Raw genomic sequence first — 24206 nt, forward strand, 5'->3', positions numbered from 1 at the left:
TCGCTCCTGGTCCATCTAAATCTTCATCTTGTTTTTCACATACAGTAAATCCTGTCATTAATTGACTGTTTCACCTTGTACTCTGTACTTAAGAGAAGATTTTGCCCCCAAAGTCTTCACACTAGTCCTTATTTTATTTTTTCATTCCTATATTTAGCCTTTACCATAGATATTCGAAAAACACTTTACAGTGTTTGCTTTTAGCCTTAATAGTTTTTGAGAGACCTGCTTTCTTGGAAATGGATCAGCTGTATAGAAGAAGCTGTTTTAATACTATTTCTAGTAATAGTGATGCCAGTAATTTAGTAGTGATCACATTTCTTCCAAAAGAGAAGAAGAATCATCCTCTTTAAAAGTTGTTGTCATGCAAACATATGAGGGTAAGAGACATGTTTTAATATTGTAAATTGCTAACAATTCTGAAGGCACAAGTATTGTTACATAAAGGATGCATGATATGGGCATGGAAAAGGAAACATTAAATTTGGTTATTAAACTGTCATCATCATCAAATAGACTTACACTTCACAAGGAGGTGAACATTTGGCTGTTTATTGCAGGATGAATGCACTATCAGTAAAACTGTTTGGAGGATGCCTGTGTGTATATACTACTTGTGCCTCTCAACAGTGCACTAACAGAAGTGGTGGTTTCGAAAAATAAATGAGTAGAATTTCTTTTAATCTCTTTGAAAAGGGTGTATTTTTAACAGTTTGTCTATTGTCCGTAATTTTCATTCACTTGATTAAATTCATTTTATAGTTGACACAAACATTTAATGAGTCAGACATATCAGTCATGCACATAAAAATAGAAGCATTTGGATGGCAATATGTTGTATGGCACAGTTTAGGTGGAAGACCTGGTCCATGACAATTAAATAAAAAGGGTGGTGACTTGCTGTGTTTTCCAGAAAATCCGGTCTAGCATTTTGTGCTGAGAGGTCTAATTGAAGCCAGGGAGCGTATTTTCATATACAAATGAGCATGGCTAACTATACCAGCTTTCGCTCCCAACAGCCACCCATTTGTAAGCTCCACAAAAAGCCATCCCGTTTTACTTGTAAATGTTTTATTTTGACAAGCTATTATCTGTTCTTATAGGTATACAATGTCCAGTTTAAGTAATACAGTGATCCCTCGCTATATTGTGCTTCGACTTTCACGACTTCACTCCATTGCGAATTTTAAATGTAAGCATATTTAAATATACATCATGGATTTTTCGCTGGTTTGCGGATTTCTGCGGACAATGCCTCTTAATTTATGGTACAGTTTGTTTTCCCAGTTGATTTCATACAAGGGACGCTATTGGCGGATAGGTGAGAAGCTATCCAATCAAAGCACTATTACGTATTAAATAAAACTCCTCAATGATGTACGATATGCTTCCCGCACGGGGCTTCGCACACTTAAAAGCTCTAACAACACGTATTGATATTTGATTGTCTCGCTCTCTTGCTCTCTCTCTCTGTGTCTGTCTGCTCCTGACACGCATTCTTTGAAGTGGAAGATATGTGTGCATTCTTTTAATTGTGAGAAAGAACTGTCATCTCTGTCTTGTCATGGAGCACAGTTTAAACTTTTGACTAAAGGGTGTTATTTAATGTCTATAGGGCTCTAATAATGTTAAAAAAAAAAAAGTATTTAGAAGGTCATAAACAGGTTTTCTATGCTCTAACTGCGAAAATATTAGATTTATAAATAAAGAATCCTACTTCATGGAAATTCATTTATCGCGGTGGAGTCTGGAACGGATTAACTGCGATAAACGAGGGTTTACTGCGTAACTCTGCAGAGAATATTTATAAACCATGTCAGAGAGTGTACTGTACTGGGATTACTGTAAACACTGATTAATTGATATCAACTGAGTTATGCAAAATCTGATTTCCTTGGAGCTCTGAATTTTTCAGTACCATGTTAATGATGCCGGGCATGGGATTTATCAGAAAACTGTAGTGGCCAATAATTTGCTTTTTTCGCATGTGCACAGCTTTCAGACTTTACAAAATGCAATATATATGCACACAGGTAAGTAACACTACAAGTGCAGTGGAAAGCAACTTTTTAAAGCCTGCTATGTTAAAAACTGTTTTTCTTCCATGAAGAGTGTCAAATTAGGGAATGAGCCATTTTAATGAATAAGATTCAACACATTACTGTGGACTGAACCTGAGTGCAGGATTATGAAAATCATGCATTTTATTTCAAAGTTCTTAGATTTAGCTTAATAAAATGCATTCAAGACTTTTGGAAAAAACACCACATAAACTATCCTAAGAGCTTAAAGCTGTCCTTGAGCCACCTAGAATGATAGTTTCGACCCGCACATCATTGTTTTGGTGAAGGCCAAGGATTACTCCACTGTTAACAGACAAACCTAAAACGACACAACTGATCTCTACCAAAGCCTAACTACAGAAACTAAAGTAATTATGACAAAACGTTTTGTGGAATGATGAAATCAAACTGCTCTTTAGCAATGTAGACCAGTTGTTTAGTGGCTACAAAATGAAACATGTAAAGAAACATGCACTTTATCTACAGTTAAATACATTGAAGGTTCCTTAATTTTGTTTGACTCCTTTCGTGTCTTTGGTGTTGGAGGTCTAGGGCATATTAAAGGAATCATGGAATTGGAAGATTATCTAGGCAAATTAGAGTAGAGTATGACACCAAGTATCAAATAACTATGCAAGTGTCAAAGATCCTCTCTTCTTAAAATAAAAAAAAAAAAATCTGTTAAATCTGGCTATCAATGAGTTCTGAATTAAAATGAAAACCTTCAGAAAAAGTGGAAATCTGCAATTGGTAAAGAGGTATCCAGCACACATTTAAGAGCTAGGACAATTTTCAACTGACGTTTGCACAGGCAAACTTGAAAGATCTACAGTGCATCCGAAAAGTATTCACAGCGCATCACATTTTCCACGTTTTTGTTGTTACAGCCTTATTCCAAAATGGATTAAATTCATTTTTTTTCCTCAGAATTCTACACAACACCCCATAATGACAACGTGAAAAGTTTACTTGAGATTTTTGCAAATTTATTAAAAATAAAAAAATTGGTATTTTGAAAGGTGTTACAAGAATAGATTGAAAGAGGTTTTTATAAATGTGGTATTGTAATTTAAAACTTTGTGAGTAATCTTGGTGTTGTATCAATTCATGTAGCACTGATATGTTGTTTATATTTAGTTTTAATTAGTTTTGATTTAAGAAGTATTTTATATTAATGACAGCAAAATATCAGTGAATATACTTAGTTTGTTCTAAAGTTGAGATAATTTAGGTAGTTCATGATGATAATGTTTCCAAAAAAAAAAAAACTATACAGCAGGCATGTCAAGGAACCGGCCCGCAACAGAAATCTGTGCGGCCTGCATGACGGATCCTAGTTAACATTAAACTTGTACAAAATGATTACTATCGTTTGTGATTGAATCATTCTGCATCTTCGGCGTTACTTATTGACTCTTCTTACTTCTGCCTTCTGACAAAAGCACGTTTTCCCATGGCATTACGGTACTGGAAACCTCATCTGCTAGTATAGTTGCAGCCGCGACTGAAGTGCTAGGCTGCGGTCCGCGGCACACTACCGGGCCGTGAGAGAACTGCTAGCAACGGAGACTCACTCAGTGAAGGGCTACAGCAAAAAGGCTGCCTCCTTCACTGAGGACACTTTTCAGAACGCTAGGCGGGCAGGGCTTTGCAGCGGTGCAGAAAGAGGAGAGAGACCACGGTGAGAGAGTATTACAACAAAGTATTATGTTTCTGACAGTTTTCCCATATGACACGAGTCCACAGAAATCTCGTTGCTACGAAGTACATTCAGCAGCAGATACTTTCATTACAACGAAGTGACTTTGAAATGCTTGAATGAATCATCCACAGAGCAGTTAGTTCTGCGGTCATAGCTCAGTTGTGGACATTTGCACAACGATCCCCAAACAGAAACACTGTTTAAAAAAAAATAAATAAATAAATGTTCGTTCTTCGAACATTCCTTGTGCTGTTTTTGTTTTATGTCGTTTTAAGTGATACCTTATCCTTATTGCTCATCAATATTTGAAAAACATCCATTAGAATTTAACTCATTATCACCCTTCTATAGAAACGGAATACTTGTTATATGCAAAAAAGCAGAAAAATCTCGGGTTGCAAACGTATGCGAACTGCTGCATTTGAAGATGCCGAAAAAGCCGTTTTTATATGGTTGCATTGATGCTTGTTCAAGAAACATTCATATTAATGCGCCACTCATTCAAAAATATATGAGGTTTTTAAACTCTCTTGGGACCCGGACAAACAATCTCGCACTTGGCAATAGCGCTTCGGGACGCACTTCAGCGTGTCGTTCCCGTTGGGTGGGGGGGATCCCAAATCCCAAAAGAGTTCAGAAACTTCACAATATGAAGAAAAAAAGGATCATTTGGCTTCTGATTGATTAACGGCACTGACCAAAACATGCTTCCGCACTTAGATAATGTTCATGTTGAATTCCTCCCACCCAATTGCATGGCAGAGCTTCAGCCATTGGATTTGGGCATCACTCGCACCCTGAAAATGTATCATCGCAAGGAAATGCTGAGAAAAATTCTCATAAGCCTAACTTATAGACAGGAGAAGATTAAAATAATGAGAAAGAAGCTATTGAAGCTGCTTCCATTTCCAACATCCTATCTTTGTGATGCACGTTTTCTGCAGTGACAGCAACCAAAATGAGATTACGGAATAGACTGAGCATAAGCAACACACTTCGCGTGTCACTGTCTTCCATCCTCGTCAGATGGGATCGTCTGGTTATTACTAAATTATAACTTAATAATAGAAATGTAATGTAAATTGTGTATAAAACTGCCCTACGAACCCGCCCATAATCGTCCCATAAACTCCAACCTCCAACAACCCAACCGGTCCCTGGAAAAGTTTGCTTCTAGTAAAGCAGTCCTTGGTGTCAAACAGGTTGCGGACCACTGGGCTACACTACTGGCTGGGCTGCTGAGACTGGGCACAACTGACCATCACGAGTAGTAGTAGCTCGCATATTTTCATGTTTTTTTTGTTCTAGTTTTATGTAATTTTGTGCTAGTATTGTAACGAACAGTTAGTGCAGACTACAGCTGAAGATCTGAAGTGGACGCGAGAGGTTGGTGAGTTGTTAACAGATTTTTGTGATTTTGAATTTGTATAATTAGTGTAGGTCATGGGGCTTTTTGCATATCGGCTTATTTTACAATGTAAACCTTGAAGTAAACTTAGTAAAGTAAAAATTGATTTTTTGGAGGATTTGTTTTCCAACTTGTATTACTGAGCAATGAATTCAGTGAGCGTTTTCGCAATTTCAGTTCACACGATCAGGACTTTGTGCTGTTTACGTCACCATACTCTTACAACGTTGAGAATGCGCCTGAGAATATCCAAATAGAATTGATTGAACTGCAGTCAGATTCTGTTCTGAAGGCAAAATATAACACAGTTGGTGTGCCAGGCTTGTATGCTTACCTCCCACCCTCGTATGTGCAGATCCGTAAGTTGACATCGAGAGTACAGTCTATGTTCAGAAGCACTTACCCTTGTGAGCAATTGTTTTCATTAATGACAGCAACCAAAACCCCACATCGCTCAAGACTTGCTGTCGAGCACCTTTCATCCCTCCTAAAAGTTGCAGCTGCACAAGATTTCAAGCCTAATATTGACAAACTGGTTACTGGCAAGAGATGCCAAGTGTCAGGGCAAAAGGAATAAATCTCACACTGTAAGACTCCTATATAAGCAATAAATATAATATAAGGACCTACAGTGGAGGAAATAATTATTTGACCCCTCACTGATTTTGTAAGTTTGTCCAATGACAAAGAAATGAAAAGTCTCAGAACAGTATCATTTCAATGGTAGGTTTATTTCAACAGTGGCAGATTGCACATCAAAAGGAAAATCGAAAAAATAACTTTAAATAAAAGATAGAAATTGATTTGCATTTCATTGAGGGAAATAAGTTTTTGAACCCTCTAACAAAAAAAGACTTAAAACTTAGTGGAAAAACCCTTGTTTGCAAGCACAGAGGTCAAACGTTTCTTGTAATTGATGACCAAGTTTGCGCACATTTTAGGAGGAATGTTGGTCCACTCCTCTTTGCAGATCATCTCTAAATCCTTAAGGTTTCGAGGCTGTCTCTGTGCTACTCTGAGCTTGAGCTCCCTCCATAGGTTTTCTATTGGATTAAGGTCCGGAGACTGACTAGGCCACTCCATGACCTTAATGTGCTTCTTCTTGAGCCACTCCTTTGTTGCCTTTGCTGTATGTTTTGGGTCATTGTCGTGCTGGAACACCCATCCACGACCCATTTTCAGTTTCCTGGCAGAGGGAAGGAGATTGTCACTCAGGATTTCACGATACATGGCTCCGTCCATTTTCCCGTTAATGCAATTAAGTTGTCCTGTGCCCTTAGCAGAAAAACACCCCCAAAGCAAAATGTTTCCACCCCCATGCTTGACGGTGGGGACGGTGTTTTGGGGTCCATAGGCAGCATTTTTCTTCCTCCAAACACAGCGAGTTGAGTTAATGCCAAAGAGCTCTATTTTGGTCTCATCAGACCACAGCACCTTCTCCCAGTCACTCTCTGAATCATTCAGGTGTTCATTGGCAAACTTCAGACGGGCCTGCACATGTGCCTTCTTGAGCAGGGGGACCTTGCGAGCCCGTATGGCAGTCGAAGCAGCCCACCAATGGTAGTGAGTTTGACATGCCTGCTATACAGTATCTCACCCGTTGTTTTTAAATTTGTAGTTTTTTAATTGTTGCCTTATTTGTTTTGATCAGCAGTACACATTTGCAGTGAAAACCCCCTTTCAGATTATTTCAACTTAAGGTAGATTTATCCTTACAAAATAAATTGGCCTTAGTTGTGTGCTCTCTGGATCATTAACTGTCTGGCATGTTAGATTTTAATGGTTATCTCAGTCAAGAATGATGCTCAGTTTGTGTTTTGGGAGGGTGTTTTTTTTTGTTTTTTTTTGTTTTTTTTAAACGATCAATGTAGCCTGTGTAATGCCTTAAATATTATCTCATCCGGGACCAACAATGAAGCAAACTCCTCAGGCAGCGCTTTAGTCAGGGTGGTAAACAATGATACAAAAGTAAAGTGTTACAGAATTACATGCACATCCAGTACCATATTTATTTACTACCTTTAAAAAATTTTATTAAATAAAATTTTAATTTAAAGGTTTAAAATTTCCTATTTTGCAGTTGACCACGGTATGCCACAGATCAATCTGTAGCATTGGTGTTCATTTTCTTGATTTTATACATGGTGACGTAGGTGCAGGAAAGTGGGTAGGGAATGGAAGTGCAGTTTATGGCAGTACTGGTGCAAAGTTAGAGAAAGATCGAATCAATGCCATATCCTATAAGTGCTAGATAAGTTATCTTTGTATGCCACTAAAACCAAAATAAGCCTATAGTAGCTCTGTATTTAACAGTGTTCTTGTCATCTTGGCAAACATTTGCACATCAAGTAGTTGTTGTTGTTGGTTTTTTTTTTTTTGGATATTTCATTTTCAGGTTAAACCAAATCCATTTGCTAACATTTAGTTTCCATATATAAACTTTTTATCCTGAATTAATCATGTAGCACTTGACATGAGCAATACTACAATGATAGAATAGCAAAAGTATTTTTTATTTTAACCAGTGTCGGACGTATTTTAAGATAAAGAAGCTTAGATCTGTGGCACCTCTGCACGAGAACCACCTTTTTCCACCCTCTCAAACATGCATAGTTTTTAATGTCTAGAAAACGGTCAGTCAGTCATTCTCCAACCCGCTATATCCTAACACAGTGTCATGGGGTCTGCTGGAGCCAATCCTAGCCAGCACAGGGCGCAAGGCAGGAACAAACCCGGGCAGGGTGCCAGCCCACTGCAGTGTCTGGGAAAACCTTTGGGATTAAATCAGTTGGAGATCTGTACATAGACAATGTCTTTGCATCCTATGAACAGTAACACACCAAATTTAACTTTCCAGCAACACCTTTCTTTCACTACCCTTGAATTAGAAACTTTGTTAAACAAAACCTGCCCACTTTTTCTCACCTCCCACCTACCTCTATGCCAGAAAAAAATATTAAATCAGTCGTAAGGACTCGGACAGCATCTCTGAAATACATAAAAACATTTTGCAGTCCCTCCTTTTCCCACTGTACTCTTGGATCTTTAAAAAGGATCTCTCACTCCACATCTCAGAAAAGGAGTGGAAGGTAACAATGCACAGAATTTACTTGAGCTCCATATGTGCAAAGCATACAATTATTCAACTTAACATTTATATATCAAGCACATCTGTGTCATTTAAAATTGTCCAAAACGTTTCCGGGGCGAGATCAAACCTGCGAATGTTGCAATCAAGTTCCAGCCTCATTGGGCCATCTGTTTTGGGCATACACCAAATTAACATCATTTTGGACCAAAATCTTTAAATGCCTTTCAGACAGCCTTGTCACTATCCCTCCTAATCCAATAACGGCTGCATTTGGTGTACTTCCAGATGGGCTTAAAGTGGAGAAGGACAAACAAACTGTGATTGCCTTTACTTCACTATTGGGACATAGACTTATCTTGCTGAACTGGAAGAATCATAACTCTCCTATTTTAAGTCAGTGAGTAGCTGATGTTGTATACTATTTGAAATTGGGGAAAAAATCAAATTCTCACTTAGGATCTGTACAAAACATTTTCAAAACCTGGTAGGATCTAATCGGTAACAATTTGGAATAAGCATTTTAATTGAGTAAGCGGATTCTCTCCCCTATTTTTTTTTACACTTTTTATTCATTTATTAATTTATCTATTTTCTTAGTCTTACTAGTTAAAGTTTTACTCTGCTATCCTAGCTCTCTTTCTTATGGGTGCGGGTTGATGCGTTTCAAACCTAGTTTTGTTAAACTTGACTTTCTTGCATGGAATGTTATTTGATTTTAATGAAATGAATAAAATGCAAAAATGAAAGCATTCCTTATTTTTTTGATTATTTTCCATTTTATTTAACTTCATAAATAACAGCAGCTAGTTTCAATGTGAAGTAATATGGTGGATTAATATCTGGCAGTTTGACCCACTTGTGCTTCTTTTAACATTGAAGATTTTTATGTTCTGCTTTTGAGATAAGAAGAGAATTTGTTGCCTTTATGTTTAACGTCCCTGTGTGGAGTACACACTATGCCTAATGAAAGTTGATTGTCTCTTCTAAGTGCTGTTTCCATGTCTTTCTTTAAATTCTAGGCATTAGGTAAGACAAACATTAGATAAGAAAGAAAACATCTACTTAGCCAGATTAGCTGAATCCGCTGTAACAAGAGCATATTGGAAAAAGCAAGTTCAGATAGAAATTGAAGATAGTTAAGTTTATAATTGTTAATTCTGTTACACTGTATCTTGTATACACCTCGAGGTTAGATTCATACAAATATGCATTATATGTTTGCTATTGTCTGGAATGTAAATGCACTGTAAACTGGGACTTTTCTGACTCTGTGGAAAAAACAGAAAAGTCCCAGTGTGTGCTTTTCTCGCTCTCTCTCCTTCTGATTCATGAAAGAAGTTATTAGCATTAATTATTAGTTTCAGAATAGATCCTTCTTTAGTTCCTCAAAGTTACGACCTGTTTTCTTGTGTTGCTTGCCTCCTTTTGTTTTGGGTAGGAAGGACACTGGAGTAGATTGGCCTGGAATGCAAGCTGTACAAGGAGGAGATGGCCGAGAAATGACGCATATGCGGCTGTTTCCAGCTTGTCCTGTTTAATCTCCCAGGGATTGGAATGCTAATGAGCACTTCCTTTGTTCTGGCTCCCGCTCACTCACTAAACTTGCTGGTTGTGGGTTAAAACACAGTATCAAAAATGAGAACATAATTAAGATTTTTCCTCAACTTCAGGGTTTTTTTTCTCCTCTTCATTCAAGACTTAGGATTACAACATTGTAAGTTAGGTGAAGTCACAAGTTTACAAATGATTGCTTTCTATTTCCTTGTTAAAGAAGCAGAGTCTTTTAACCAGGTATGCCATCCCTTTATCCCTATCAAGCAGAAGTTGTTTCAGTGTATTGTTCTGCCCTATCCATATCTTGCTGCCAGTGTTAATTAGTAAACAGTAAGGTTATGTCCCTTTTATTCATAGTAAAACTGTACGATCTTAACACTTCGTTGATTTTATCTCCTAGTATCCCTCATTGATAAAGGTTATTGTGGTGGTGTGCACTGTAACAGGTACAATATAAGACTGTACATAGGAATAAGTTCAAAGCTATTTGTGAATATTACCACACATAATCAAAGCTTGTACTCGTCTTGCTATGGGATGCTGTGTGAGTTATTTTCAGCATGTTTAAACAAAGTATTAAAGATATCCGTGGACTTTGGAATCCACTGTCTAATAGCCAGGGACAAATGATGATGCCAAAATTGTGTAATATAAGTAACATTTTAACCTGTTCAGTGTATTTTCAGGGATCATTATTTTCTTTTTCTTTTTTTAAATACTACTTCCTTTCCCACCTTCTGCTGTCTCCATATCCATTCACTTTTTATAAAAAAGTGATCACTTTTAACAACCAACTACTCTTAAATCTATTGCAGACATGAAGAATAGTTACATCACCGCCATCATAATGCTCATAACTGTTACTCAGGCCAGTATCAGCCATTTAAGCACAAAAGTTGCACTGACTCGGTAAAAGTGCATGGTGATAAGAATACATCAAATATATTAAAACACCAGGGCTATAGGTGTTTTAGTGACGGACAGTGGAAACAAAAAAAAAAAATGATGGCTTTTAGGTACCAATTGACTAACCATCAGATGGGGAGTGATGGTCAATCTCAATGGTTTATGAATGGCTTCATCTAGCTAGCAGTTTAGCTAATCTGGGCAATAGCATCTGTTTGTAAAACCACTTTAGGAACTTATGTCTGTAGTTCTTAAAGTGTGGGTCATGGAACACCTTTGGTCCACACAATTGTGGTTGACAAGGTGACAATCCTTGTTTTATGTACTTTAGTCTATTAATTTATAGTACCCATGTCTGACATTTACTGTATGGTATGATCTGGGGACTATGGGGAACGGATCAAAGAATTGCCATAAAATACTTCATCCAAGTTTGTCAGTGTCAAATACTGTATATTGTTTCATTAACTCTGCCATACATGGACATGTGAAAAAGGTACACAGTGATCCCACAATATTAATGAACAAGTTAGAAATACTGCACCTTTGCTGTCTCCTGACACTATTCTACATTTCTGTAATTCTATTAATAAACTATGGGCTGCTATGTTACTGGTACTATATGTGCATGCTTTGTCATGAACTTACTGAAGGAGTCCTCAGAATGGTATTGATGGGTGCAGGTTTTTGTTCAAGTGCAGTTTCTTAAATTTACTGTAGTTATTGCTACTGAAGCAGTAATCGCTAATAGAAAATTTGAGTGCTTTATTGCGGCTAACTCTTGATAACATTTATTTTAGCCTTACAGTTTTTCTCGGTTGTTTTTGACAAATCCGCAAGTGAAAATGGTACTGCTTATTACCACATAGTTTATGTAAACCTGCACACCCTTAAGTCAGTTTCTCGGAACAGAATATAATTACTCATTATTCTTATTATATGTGTGTTTTTTTAAACAAATGATTTAGTTGTGGTCCAAAATAGGATTAAGTATATTCACTTTGAATTACCCCAAATATTAGTTCTATTAGTCACATTATCAAAATGAATTATGTTTTCATCTGTTTAGTTCTGCTCTTCAAAACATTTTAGGGATGTGTGCATGGTATAAATCATCACATGCAGAAATGTTAATTCAGTTGGTAGGTTCCTTCAATGGTGAAGTAAAAGGGGAAGTAGTTTAAAAAATATAGGTTTTAGTAGATGATAAATCCTGTCCAAATGTGGGAGTCAAGTTCAGAATAATTTTCAGCATGGAGGTGGGCATTATATGATCACCAGTCACAAAACCAAGTGCTGCCAGTGATCATCCCAGAAGATTTTTTTTTCCTCTGTGTATTGCAAGAGAGAATATCAAATATGATTTACATGGAAACATGTGGCCAGACCAGCAGGAGCAATAGAACAACTCATGATGTAGAACTATACTTGATCTTTCCAACATAACTTCCTAAAATACAGTGTATATTTCTGCTGTAACGTATAACTTCATTTTTTTAAGGCTTCCAGATTTGTCTTTGGTTCAGTGTGTAACATTGTAATTTAGGTTGACCTAAATAAAAAATAAATTCCTTTACAAATGTTAATTTCCCTGTCCTGTAGAAGATATCATTGTGCCTTCATTGTAGTGGTTTCTAGAACATACATGTGCACCTTTTTCTGCCACATTTTTTCCTTCCACTCAACCTTCCATCAATATGCTTGGATACAGCACTCTGAACAGCCAGCTTCTTTAGCAATAATCTTTTGTGGCTTACCCTCCTTGTGGAGGGTGTCAGTGACTGTCTTCTAGATAACTGTCAAGTCAGCAGTCTTCTCCATAATTGTGTGGCCTATTGAACCAGACTGAAAGACCATTTAAGGGCTCAGGACACCTTTGCATGTGTTTTGGTTTAATTAGCCAAGTGGAGTGTGACACCATGAGTCTACAATGTTGAACTTTTTCACAATATTCTAATTTTCTGAGATACTGAATTTTGAGTTTTCATTACCTGTAGGCCATAATCAGCAAAATGAAAAGAAATCAACGCTTGAAATATATCACTCTGTGTAATGAATCTATATAATGGAGTTTCACTTTTTGAATTGAATTACTGAAATAAATGCACCTTTTAAGTTCATGTGGTTTTTGTGCACAAGCAAATTCAGCTGACTATAGAGCAGTAATAGAGAGGTGGAGTAAATTGAGCAACAGTTGATACATTTTAAATCTTGAAATACTTCCATAGTATATTTATAGGTTGGCAACATGACTAAACATTCTGGCTGGTATGTCTCTAGGTAATGGTTCAGAAATTTCACATTTTGGTGTCATTGACTAAATGGCGGACAAGAGAATTATATTTTGAAGCATGAATAAAAAGATTTGTATGAATTACTTCATTTTGCTGGTTATCCAAATAATTGTAATGCAGTGTACAGTATAAACTGTTCTGACAAATGCACAAGGAGCTGAGCAAAATGCTGGACTGTTTAGAGAAATTATCCTGATTGCAATTGCTTTTTTTTTTTTTTTTATATATAAACCAGCTGCTAAATAAAAATGAGATGCAGATGACAAAGTAGCCAGCAGTTCTCCTCCTAACTCATAACATTTGTGTCTAATATGTTGTTCTGCCCAGAAAGGTGTGCATTCCTTCTGCACAAGGGTACAGAAGATCTATTTGTACCCTGAATGTAGGGTAATGTTCATAAAAATTAATAACCTCATTAACAGAAATTAAGGGTTGATGAAAATATTGGTCATTGGTATTGGGGGATTTTTTTTTTTCCTCATGGGCAAGTAATAAAGTATTTTAGTATTTAAAGTAATGGGAAATGACAAACACAAGACATGTAAAGATTTCAGTAACCTACTCATTAATTAATAGCAGCCTAAATAATTAGTGAAAGTGGAATAAAAATCATGAGGTTAAAAACAGAACACTGAATTATCCTAGCACAACATGCTTAAATGTTGGGTACATTCCAGTAAAAGTTTAGCAAACCCAATTGTCTAATTTATGACTGGGCACCAAAACATATCAATTGGGCAATAATAGCTTGATTAATTAAATTACTAGTCCAGGTAAAAGTAGAAGTTGGATGGGATGTAAAATCATCAGCCAAAGTGGGCAATGGTGGGGCCTGCTGAAACTAAATTAGAGAGAAATTATCCTAGTTCTGTTTACAACGGTGTATGTTCATTGTAAATTTTGTTTCAATAAAATATTTGGTGGGACAGATGTAGCTATTGTGGTGTTAAGTTAAATGATTTTTTGCTGTTCTTCCTTTCCTGTTTGCTTGTCTTGATTGCTCCATTTTCTTTCTTTTGCTTAACAGTTCAAGTGCAGGCTTCTCTAGTCCAGATTTTATTGGTCACTATGCATGTCTCTTCTAAGTTCACTTTGTCAACCTGGAGAACCCATGTGTAGCCGTTGCTGTCCTTTAATTCTATGCTGCCAATTACATGCACTGCTTCTACTGCATCAGCGCTGTCAGGCTGCCTATTGTTCAATTATTTTTTTTGTTGTCAGTATGGATCACTGGTTGAAATTTGGGGTATTGAAACACATTGTTACAAAAGCAACAATGTTAGATTTGAATTTTATCATGTTTCCAATAAGTGCCTTACACATCATACTAACAAGTGAGTGTTAACCATTGGCTATCCTCTATTTTTTTGACTAAATTAAATTGGATCTGTATACTGCTTAATTTGTATTTTATTTTTCTTCCATTGAGGAGACTTAAGTAGTCACTTTCAATTAAGGTGATATTTTTTTTTTTTTTTAATAATTTTATTGGTTCTGGGGACTTCACCAAAGCAAGTTTAGTGAATGTTTATCCTTAACATGACAATTGTCACCTGCCCGAAAGGTTGATAATAACTTGGATCACTGCTACACCTTAACGGCAGCCTATACTACGCATACACCTTGGATGGCCCAGCCACCTGTCCGTACTCCTGCTAACCGCTTACAACCAGAGCTTGAAATGCAAGGACCTGGCAAAAAAGTTGAAATAACGAGGCAGAAATCAGGAAATACTACAGGATAGCTTTGTTTGTGTAAATTGGGACATGCATAGATTCTTTTAATCAGATCCGAATACATATGCAGATGCCGTAATGGGTTTTATCGAAACTTGTGGATATCATCTGTCTGCCTATGAAAACAATTCACATATTTCTTGATAACAAATCATGGCTCACTGCTGATATCAGGAATTTACTGAAGGTATGCAGCAGTGCATTTTGAAGCAGATATGGAAACGCTGAAATCCAGGTAAAACTCAGAAAAGCCATCAAAAGTGGCTAAACATCTGTAGCAGTTGTAATTTTTACAAATTTTGGCAGAAATCCGATGTAGTTACTGACTATAATTTAAAACCTAATCTAATTTCCTGTGCATTTTTCCCTTCCCGTTATACTTTGTGCTTTGATGCCCGTTTTGATTCCGTTAACAATCGCCCAGTCATTCAGGAAATCTGTAGCCCCTACCTTCTTTAAAAAGGCAATTATCCCTGTCTCTAAGAAAACAAAAATGATCTGTCTGAATGATTACAGACTGGTGGAACTAACTCAGTCATGATGAAGTCCTTTGAGACAAATTTTTATTTATGCAAACTGGACTATTGTTGCAACAAGTCAATACAGGATGCCATATCCCATGCATTTCATACTGTCCCAGCAAATCTGGATAATTAAAAAAAACAAACAAAAAAAACAAACCAAAAAAAAACCTACTGTGTTACTAGTCTCCTGTTTATAGATTACAGCTAAGCATTTAACAATGACCACAGATCTACTCAGTTTATTACTTTGCACCACCCAATGCAACTGTATTTTGGACAGATTGGCAGCAGCATATCCTTCACGCTGATCTTTAACACGTGCACTTCACAGGGTAGTGTGTTGAGCTGCTTTCTCAACTTGCATACAAAATCGGATTACAGAAATGGAACTCATTCATATCCTGAGGGCTTTGTGTGTGGTTCATGTAAAAAATTGTATGTGTTGCATGCTGTGTATATTTTTCCAAACCCAGCTGGAATCTGTATCCTCCCAACACCACCTGGTTAACTACAGTCTGACAGCAATGCATATCAAACAGCACATTTATTTAAGAAATCTACCAACATTTTTCCAAGGGTTTTTTTTTTTTTTGGGGAGCAGTTTGCCTCAATGATTGGTGTTGCTGCCTCACAGATCCAGTTTCTGGGTTCACATTCCAGGCTCGGGCATTTTTTGTTTAGTGAATGTCCAGCACTTGTCTTTATACAGTATTTGAGAATACATTTTAATTCTATTAACTATTACAGCTCTGGTGAAAACAGTTCCAAACTGTAAAATAGCATATTTATTCAGCATCCTTCAAAATCCAAACCTATAACTCGAGCAAAAGCTCCAACCATCACATTCCAGCACTCTTGTTTTTCAAGATAAGTGAAGTAAAGCCAAAGGAAAAAATTCATGTGCTTAAAATATGGAGCAAAGAATAATATATAGATTACTCAATTTCAGTGGTTATACTTTCCTAGATTGAACAATTTAGAGCAAGCATTAATAATGAATAGTGAATGAAGCCAGATATGGTTAAAAAAAGTAAGTATCATTATTTCAGAGGATTTCTATTATGAATGAACAATAACTTTGTGAACAGAGCACAGTAAAAAGACTATCTTTTGGGTATTTATTAAAGTGAGTAGAAGATTCATCAGCATGGAGGAAAACTAATGAGCCGGGATGGGGGGGATTTTGCTGTTTATTAAACAGGAAAGTAAATGGGACACACAAAGGTGAAAATATTAAGAGTTCTTCCAGAATATATAGGGGAAAAGTACAAGGAACAACAAGTTGACATAAAGAATCAGATGCCAATCCACCTACCACACATCCTGGGAGACTGTTTGAGGGAAACAAGGGAGTGCTTTGCCCACTTAACTACCAAAGGATCCCTTATATGCTCACTGTGCTGTTTGACTTCCCTCTTTCTAACTCTTTTCTCCTTCCCTTCATGCCAGTCGAACTCTTGCCATCCAAAGTTTGCAGACTACAAGCTTGAAGATTATGATCATGGAGAGATGCTGTAGGTCATTCTCTTTTAGTTAGGAGTTTATCTTAATTACTAGGTGAATATTGTATAACTAATATACCTAGATGTATTTTTTTGGGGTTAGACCTATTTTAAAATCTATGAAGAACATGCACCGTGTTGGTGTGCAGGTATTTGATGTGTGAGTAAGCCATTTAAGTGGAGCATGGGCACAGATTAATGCATCAGAGTGTTGCTGTTTTTATTAGCTGATATCGATCAATTGGAGATTTGTGTGTTTGTAAGTTTCAGTGATGCAATTATGAAAGAAAAACAAGTTCTTGCCCTCTTTTCCTTCCTAAAATTGGCAAGTCCTAGTTCTTCCAGTAGAAGGAGCCCTAGCTTTTTTTTTTTTTTTTTTCTTTCTCTTCCCAACACTTGTCCATGTGAGTTGTAATTTCATTGACAAACTGCTCCCCAGTTTTTGAAATCCAGGAGTAATCATTAAAGCACAAGTTTCGTATTTGTCCATAAAAGCATATTTCTTCACAAAAATGGTATACTGTACATTAATTTGCCATGGAAAACTGTTTTTAATTAAGCATTTTTGTGTTCATTTTAAGAAAAATGCTGGACCTGTTTATGTGGTTTAGCTGCATTTAAAACATCCTTAAAACTTACTGAATATGTCTACTTTCAGGCCAGAAATGGTCCCAAGCATTGATCCATGTCTTGAGATTGCACACATTGTAAAACATATCTGTGTAGTTTTTAGTGGCTCAAACTTCCTTTTTCAGAGATTCAGCCATTTTAAAGGCAGTTCTAATGTATTCACTGCCTCATTGTCTTTCTCCCTCTGTGGCACCTTTCCATCCACCAGGACAAGGATTCCTGTGGCTCGTTTTTGTGAATGCAGCAATTGCAAGCGTAATTTGAACTTGGGTTTTTCTCTGAATAAAAAACAAAAGCAGCTGTCATATTATACCTAATTGTACACACTCCTCCACACTCCCAACTAATTTGGAATTGCCACTTCACCTAACCTCTGCATTTTTGTGAATGTATAAGGAAGCCCAGTACTCACTTTGGAAGAATATGCAAACTTCACACAAGCCACAATTGGGCACAAGATTCTGTCAAGAACTAACACTACACTACATGCCACCCTAAATAAGAACTTATCTGTACAGTATTCAGTTTACCTAATATTCAAGGCTGTGTTTTTCACCATGCTTCACTTTTAGCTGCAGTGCAATGACTTGTGGATAAAATTTGAAACTGCCATAGTAGGTTTTAGAAAGAGACAATTGGGGAAAATGCTCTTTTCATCTTAGGCTGCCATGCACTACCTTGGACTGTGGACAATTTGAAGTCAGCACCCATAAAAATAGTCTTCAATGGCATATTGTGTTGTCTTTTTAGTTTGCCATTGGAACTCTTCATGTGCTTTTGAATGTTAGGTTCTGTTCAACAGAGGCGGGTTTTCAAACATTCTAGTTGCTGTAAAATTTCTGACCTTCAAACCTTTAACTTGAGTAACTACCTGTAACTTTGTTTTTGCTGTATCTGTTTTTCCTCCCTCATGTCAGTATTTGTTATAGACATTTATAATTATACTTTAGATTGACTAATAGATTGGCTAATGGCAGTGTGTAATTGTAGAACTAGAATTAGTAGAATGAATAATTATGTAAGCACTTTGTTGGTAGGATGAATATAAAATGTGGGTTTGCTCAATAACATGTTATCATTTTTAAGAATATCTCAGAATTCACGATAAAAGTTACATTAATGCATGTTTAAAGCTGATTCCTATAGTATATGTATTTTTTTATTTATTTATTTTTTTCTTCAGGAATGGCTGCCATACGGAAGAAGCTAGTGATTGTGGGGGATGGAGCATGCGGAAAGACATGCCTTCTTATTGTCTTTAGTAAAGACCAGTTCCCTGAAGTTTATGTTCCAACAGTTTTTGAAAATTATATTGCTGACATCGAGGTGGATGGCAAACAGGTTTGAACTGACACTTACTTCTGTCATTTGCCTTGTTCTGTTTCCTGCTTTGTTAATTGCTACTTTTTTTCTCTTTATTTGGGGTTTGAAGAAATTCTGGTTAGCAGTTATGTTGTTAAATTGAATTGTAAATGGAATATAATTTATCTCACTATTGTGAGATGGTATGTTGGAGAAAAGCAAATTTTCATGAAGAAAAACACCAGTAGGTTGAAATGCTGATCACTCAGCAGTATACCAAGGTAGAGGCAGGAATTGTAAAGGAAACTTTGTGGTTTAAAGTCCTGTTCCTAAACCACTACATTGTAATGAATACTTGGTTGGTACATATTTAAATTGACAAACCTCTGCTGCTCTTTAAAGGTTGAGTTGGCTTTATGGGACACAGCAGGCCAAGAGGACTATGACCGCCTGAGGCCTCTTTCCTATCCTGATACAGATGTGATCCTCATGTGTTTCTCAATTGACAGCCCTGACAGCTTAGGTAAGTTTTGAGAGTTATGGTGTTACTAATTATGTTGCCTTTCATTTATGTGGCTGCAGAGCTGGCTTGACTCTGCAATAGTTAGATAGTGGTGAGATATTAATAGAATTTGAACAGCTTTGTGTTTTGATTCCTGGATTAAGTTGCTATCTTTGTAAAGTTTGCTCATGTACTCATGTACATGAGTTTCAACAAATTACTTTGTTTTCTTAACTTTTACCAGATATGTCCATGGTAGGTCTTTTGATGATAACAAGATAAGCACAAGAGTGGATGTCTGTTTTTACTTGAATAGATAGATATGACATCTGCAATTAATAGACAAACCTGATTCTTGGAATATACAGTAAAATGCAAGTATTTTATTTTTTACTTCTTTTGGAAGTGTTGACCGTAATTTACAAAATTTATAAATATAGTGGATTTCCTTTTATATATGACTAGCAAAACACCCGCACTTCGCAGCAAAGTAGTGTGTTAAAGAAGTAATGAAAATGAAAAGGAAACATTTTGAAAATAACGTAACATGATTGTCAATGTAATTGTTTTGTCACTGTTGTGAGTGATGAGTGTTGCTGTCGTGTATGTGTGTGTGTATATATATATATATATATATATATATATATATATATATATATATATATATATATATATATATATATATATATATATATATATATATATATATATATATACACAAACAGTCTTTGGGTCGAGCAACTGTTGCTGGGGTGCCAGAATCCATGAAGGAAGAAAAATGAAAAACATTATTTGTACAAAATCTTTATTTATCCATTCCTAAATAATTAAATGGGCAGGCTATTTCAGATCAGTGCAATACGCTGTTTGTTAAAACGGATGACTCCGCTCTTACGTGCAAGTCTGCCTGGATATTATGAACTATCGTATCTGTTCAAGTTCTATTTAAATTTTAAATAGAAGGAATTTTTATTTAGTCGACAGAATATTATTCCGGAATAAATCAACTCAAACCTTAAATAACTTATAATATTTTGCTCTCCATAAAAATATATCCTGTCTAAATTATACAAGTTAGAAATAAAGTAAACGTTAAAAGAACAAACATTCAAATTTCTTTACTCTTATGTAATTTTATATAAAAAATAAACTTAAATTTTAAATATCCCAAAAGATTTTGCTCTCCATAAAAATATATCCTGTCAAAATTATACAAATTCAAATATGAACATGGTGCATAACAAAACCTGGAAATATAAATAAAATTTGTTCTTTTCAGCAATAACAAATCAAATCATTCAGTTGTCTTTGCTCTTATGTCATTTTATCAGAGCTGGACGCTGGCATTTTTTTGGCAACAAGTTCGTTTATGTTTGGTGTGAGGTTCTGTGTTGTGGAGATTCTCAGGATGGACTGCAGGTGCTCATCAGTGAGGCGACTCCTGTGTGCTGTTTTGTTAGTCTTCATGACTGAGAAGAGCTTCTCACACAGATATGTGGTACCAAACATGCACAAGGTTTGAGCCGCATGTAGACGGAGCTGGAGCATTTCTGCAGGAATGGAGTGAATAAACTGTGCGGCCGTGCAGTATCGTACTTTGCCTTCAGTGTGCCATTACACTGCAGCTCAATCACCTCCATCTGAATCTGCACAGGTGCAGTTTCCACATCAACGGCAAATGGGTTGCGAAACAACTCAAAATTCTTTTTTTGTTCTTCAAAGCCACCAAAGCGCCGTGCGAACTCAGTGCGCAGTGCGCTCAGTTTATCAGCAAAGTGCATATTTGGGAACACCATAGTGCAGAGTTGGTTCAACATTACTTGGCAACAGGAAAAGTGGGGCAAGTTGCACTGGTAGATTTGTGTCTCCCATAAAAGTAGCTTCACTTGAAATCACTTTGTGATTTTGCACGGGTAAAAACGTCTGCTGAAGTGTCAGATTCTTCTTTAACTCTTCTGCTTTCTGTATCTTGTGCATTGCATTCAGGTCTTTCAGGTTATCTTGATGTTTTGTCTCATAGTGCCATCTTAGATTAAATTCTGTAATTACAGCCACATTAGCTCCACAAATGAGACACACGGGTTTACCGGCAATGTCAGTAAACATATACTCAGCCTCCCATCGATTTTTAAAGGCTCGATGTTCAGAATCACCTTTTCTCTTCAGCATCGTGTGGGCTAGCTTCGCAATAACTTGCAGCATCATAAGCTAGACTTGATCAACATGGTAAGTGTTCGGCAAGGCAGCTGAAGCGCTGCATTATGGGATCTGTAGTTTATTGTGTTACCGGCGCTTCATATCCCCGGGCCATTAATAACAATAATATATAAAATGATCTCGCGGGCGGATATAATTACACGCCGGGCCGGATGTGGCCTCGGGCCTTGAGTTTGACACATATGGACTAAATAGAACTTGAAAAGATATATTTTTCAAATGTGATCGCAATTCAGATCGAGTTGATACGCACTACAGTACATCGAGCCCGCGTGCTATTGTGGTTTTGCCTGTGTGCCTCAATAAGTTACCCTCCCCTCGCTCTTACTTTTTTACCGTTCATCTAATGAATACACTGAGTATGGCTTTACCAAAACAATCATTGATCGCGAATAAAGTATCCATTATTCATAAAGCTTCAATTGGTGATCTGTCTTTCTGTGTTAACCGCATATTTTTTCATACGTCTCAAACCAAGGGGATGCGAGGCTAAAATGAATCGGGAAGCACGCGTACATACTCAGTGCATCCCCTCTCGGGAATCGAATCTCGGACGCCGGCACTAGAGGCGAAGCCTCTACTATTGCCACAGCGTGTTGCTTGTCTATTTGAGCGTAGCAGTGTAATTCGGTTTTTGTTCAGCACTCTTTGGAACTGTTGCTTTTTGTCTGCGCACTGCGTCGGTTCACGTGAGCCATTGAATCTGGTTTTATATGTCGCTCGCTTCTAATTGTTTCGCTGCCTTCTTAATTATATAATGTATGTTTTCTTCAGCGGTTTTTGGAGCTCTTCCTGGTTTTCTATGTACTGCGTGATTATGTGGGAGGCGTGATGATGTCGCACGAAACTCCGCCCCCCACGGCTTTCGAGCTCAACTCCATTATAGTATATGTAGAAAAATAGCTTCCAGTTATGACCATTACGCGTAGAATTTCGAAATGAAACCTGCCCAACTTTTGTAAGGAAGCTGTAAAGAATGAGCCTGCCAAATTTCAGCCTTCTACCTACACGGGAAGTTGGAGAATTAGTGATGAGTCAGTCAGTGAGGGCTTTGCCTTTTATTAGTATAGATTTAGATTAACAAAAAGCTGCAAATTATTAACATTAAATATTATGTACAATTTTTTTAAAAAATGAAATACCCGTGTGAGCGTGTACACAATAAAATTTATTATGAAATACTGAAAAGGTTTGTATGTGTATTAACTGAAGGACAACATTAATTTTTGTCAGATTCAAAGAAAAAATAGTATTGTTCCATTTTATATGGATTTTTTTTTTTTAATAATTTGAGTAGGGACATCGTTTTTCCATTGGAATGGTAGGTATGTTAGAATTGTTACAGTTGAATAAGGCCAGACAATTTGCTAAATTGAAGAAAGGTCAGTATCCCTTCTAATATACAGACCTGTGTGGTAGGCTGGTCTCCTTTACCTGAAGTAGTGTTGTTTATATAGGGGGCTTAAATGATGTTTTTCTGGTTAATGTTTTAAGGCAATATTCAAATACGAAAATCCTCTTTTTTTTTTTTTTTTTTTTTTATCGGTACACTCAAGAACTATTGGGTCACTCAAGAACTAAGTCTTGATAAGTAACATACAAATAGGGCTGTTCAGAACCCCACAGGTATGGGGCAGGCACCAAGGAGCTCCATCAACCCGCTCTCAATGCAAAGTAGCAACCAAATTGTTGAGGGGTGGGAATTAGAGAAGAAAACGGGGTGCCAAGACTATAATATGCAGTAGTTTGTGTGAAATTGGTTTAGGTATGAAAGAGAGAATGTCAAACAAGCCAAGGTTAAATACAAAGTTTAAAAAAAAAAAAAAACAAAAAAAAAACGATGGCAGTTAAAATTAGCAGCACATTCAGGTTTATTTCGGCACTTAAAACAGAAACCGCAGAATGGAGCCAATGTGAGAAAGCACATGATGAGCTGAAGGTAAAGCCTGTCCACAACCAACAGTTCTGGCGTATTCATCCAGCTGCTTCAGCATGGACCACACAAGGCACAGTCCCATATTACATATCCCATTAGATAGCATGATTACATTAGGAGCACATTGTGTCTTGTCTAGAGCGGGTGGAAGAATTCACTGGAGCTGTCCATCACATCTTCTTACCCTACAGTGATGGTTAGGCTATGGTGGGTAGAAGAGAGAGCAAGCTGTCTGTAACAGGCAGTCAGAGGACTATCAGTAAAAACTTGGAGTAAAAGACTTCTCTACAGTTGGGCTCTCCAGAGATCTGTAGTTATAGTGAAAGGGAGAAGCTAGCTGTTGTACTCTGAAAGCTACACTGTTTGTTAGAAGAAAAAAAATAGCTTGTGGTATAGAGGAAGGTATGTCTTCGGTACAGGAAAGAGCAGTGATGGCTGCAAGAAAAAAAGCATTAGGAAAACTGCAAAGTTTAAGGAAAGTCCCGGTTACAGGGATAAGGAGGGCTGAAAATGTAAGAACAAAAAAATCTGTTTTATTTGCATGTTTTCTTTTTGACAAAAAAATGTTTTTGTATTGTTTTTTTTTCTGTCAAGAGTAATTCTGATTTCATAAAAGTGATTTCTGTGTTGAATGTTTAAATCATGAATTGTGTAAGATTTTATTTCACTGTAATCTGTACAAATCTGTACTACTACTGTAGCTACCATTTGATTGGGAAGTTTATATATGATACAGTAAATTATGGTATAGATTTCTACCAGGAAGATATTTAAAGTGTAACTGGATTTTTATGCTTACATAGATTGCACTGCCAACAACCTTGCAAAGTAGTATTTGG

At 36.8% G+C, this 24206-nt stretch overlaps 1 protein-coding gene across 1 annotated transcript in view; it reads left to right on the forward strand.

Moving 5' to 3' along the window:
• Positions 1–24206, forward strand: part of LOC120525195 (rho-related GTP-binding protein RhoA-D) — a 52080-nt gene that overhangs the window by 17987 nt on the left and 9887 nt on the right. The window contains exons 2-3 of the mRNA XM_039747302.1: positions 18594–18751; positions 19115–19235. Coding sequence (XP_039603236.1) covers positions 18596–18751; positions 19115–19235 — 277 coding nt within the window. The 5' untranslated portion in view covers positions 18594–18595. The remainder of the gene's footprint in view (positions 1–18593; positions 18752–19114; positions 19236–24206) is intronic.

Source organism: Polypterus senegalus, chromosome 3 (genome assembly GCF_016835505.1).
Source record: "Polypterus senegalus isolate Bchr_013 chromosome 3, ASM1683550v1, whole genome shotgun sequence".
NCBI lineage: Eukaryota > Metazoa > Chordata > Cladistia > Polypteriformes > Polypteridae > Polypterus > Polypterus senegalus.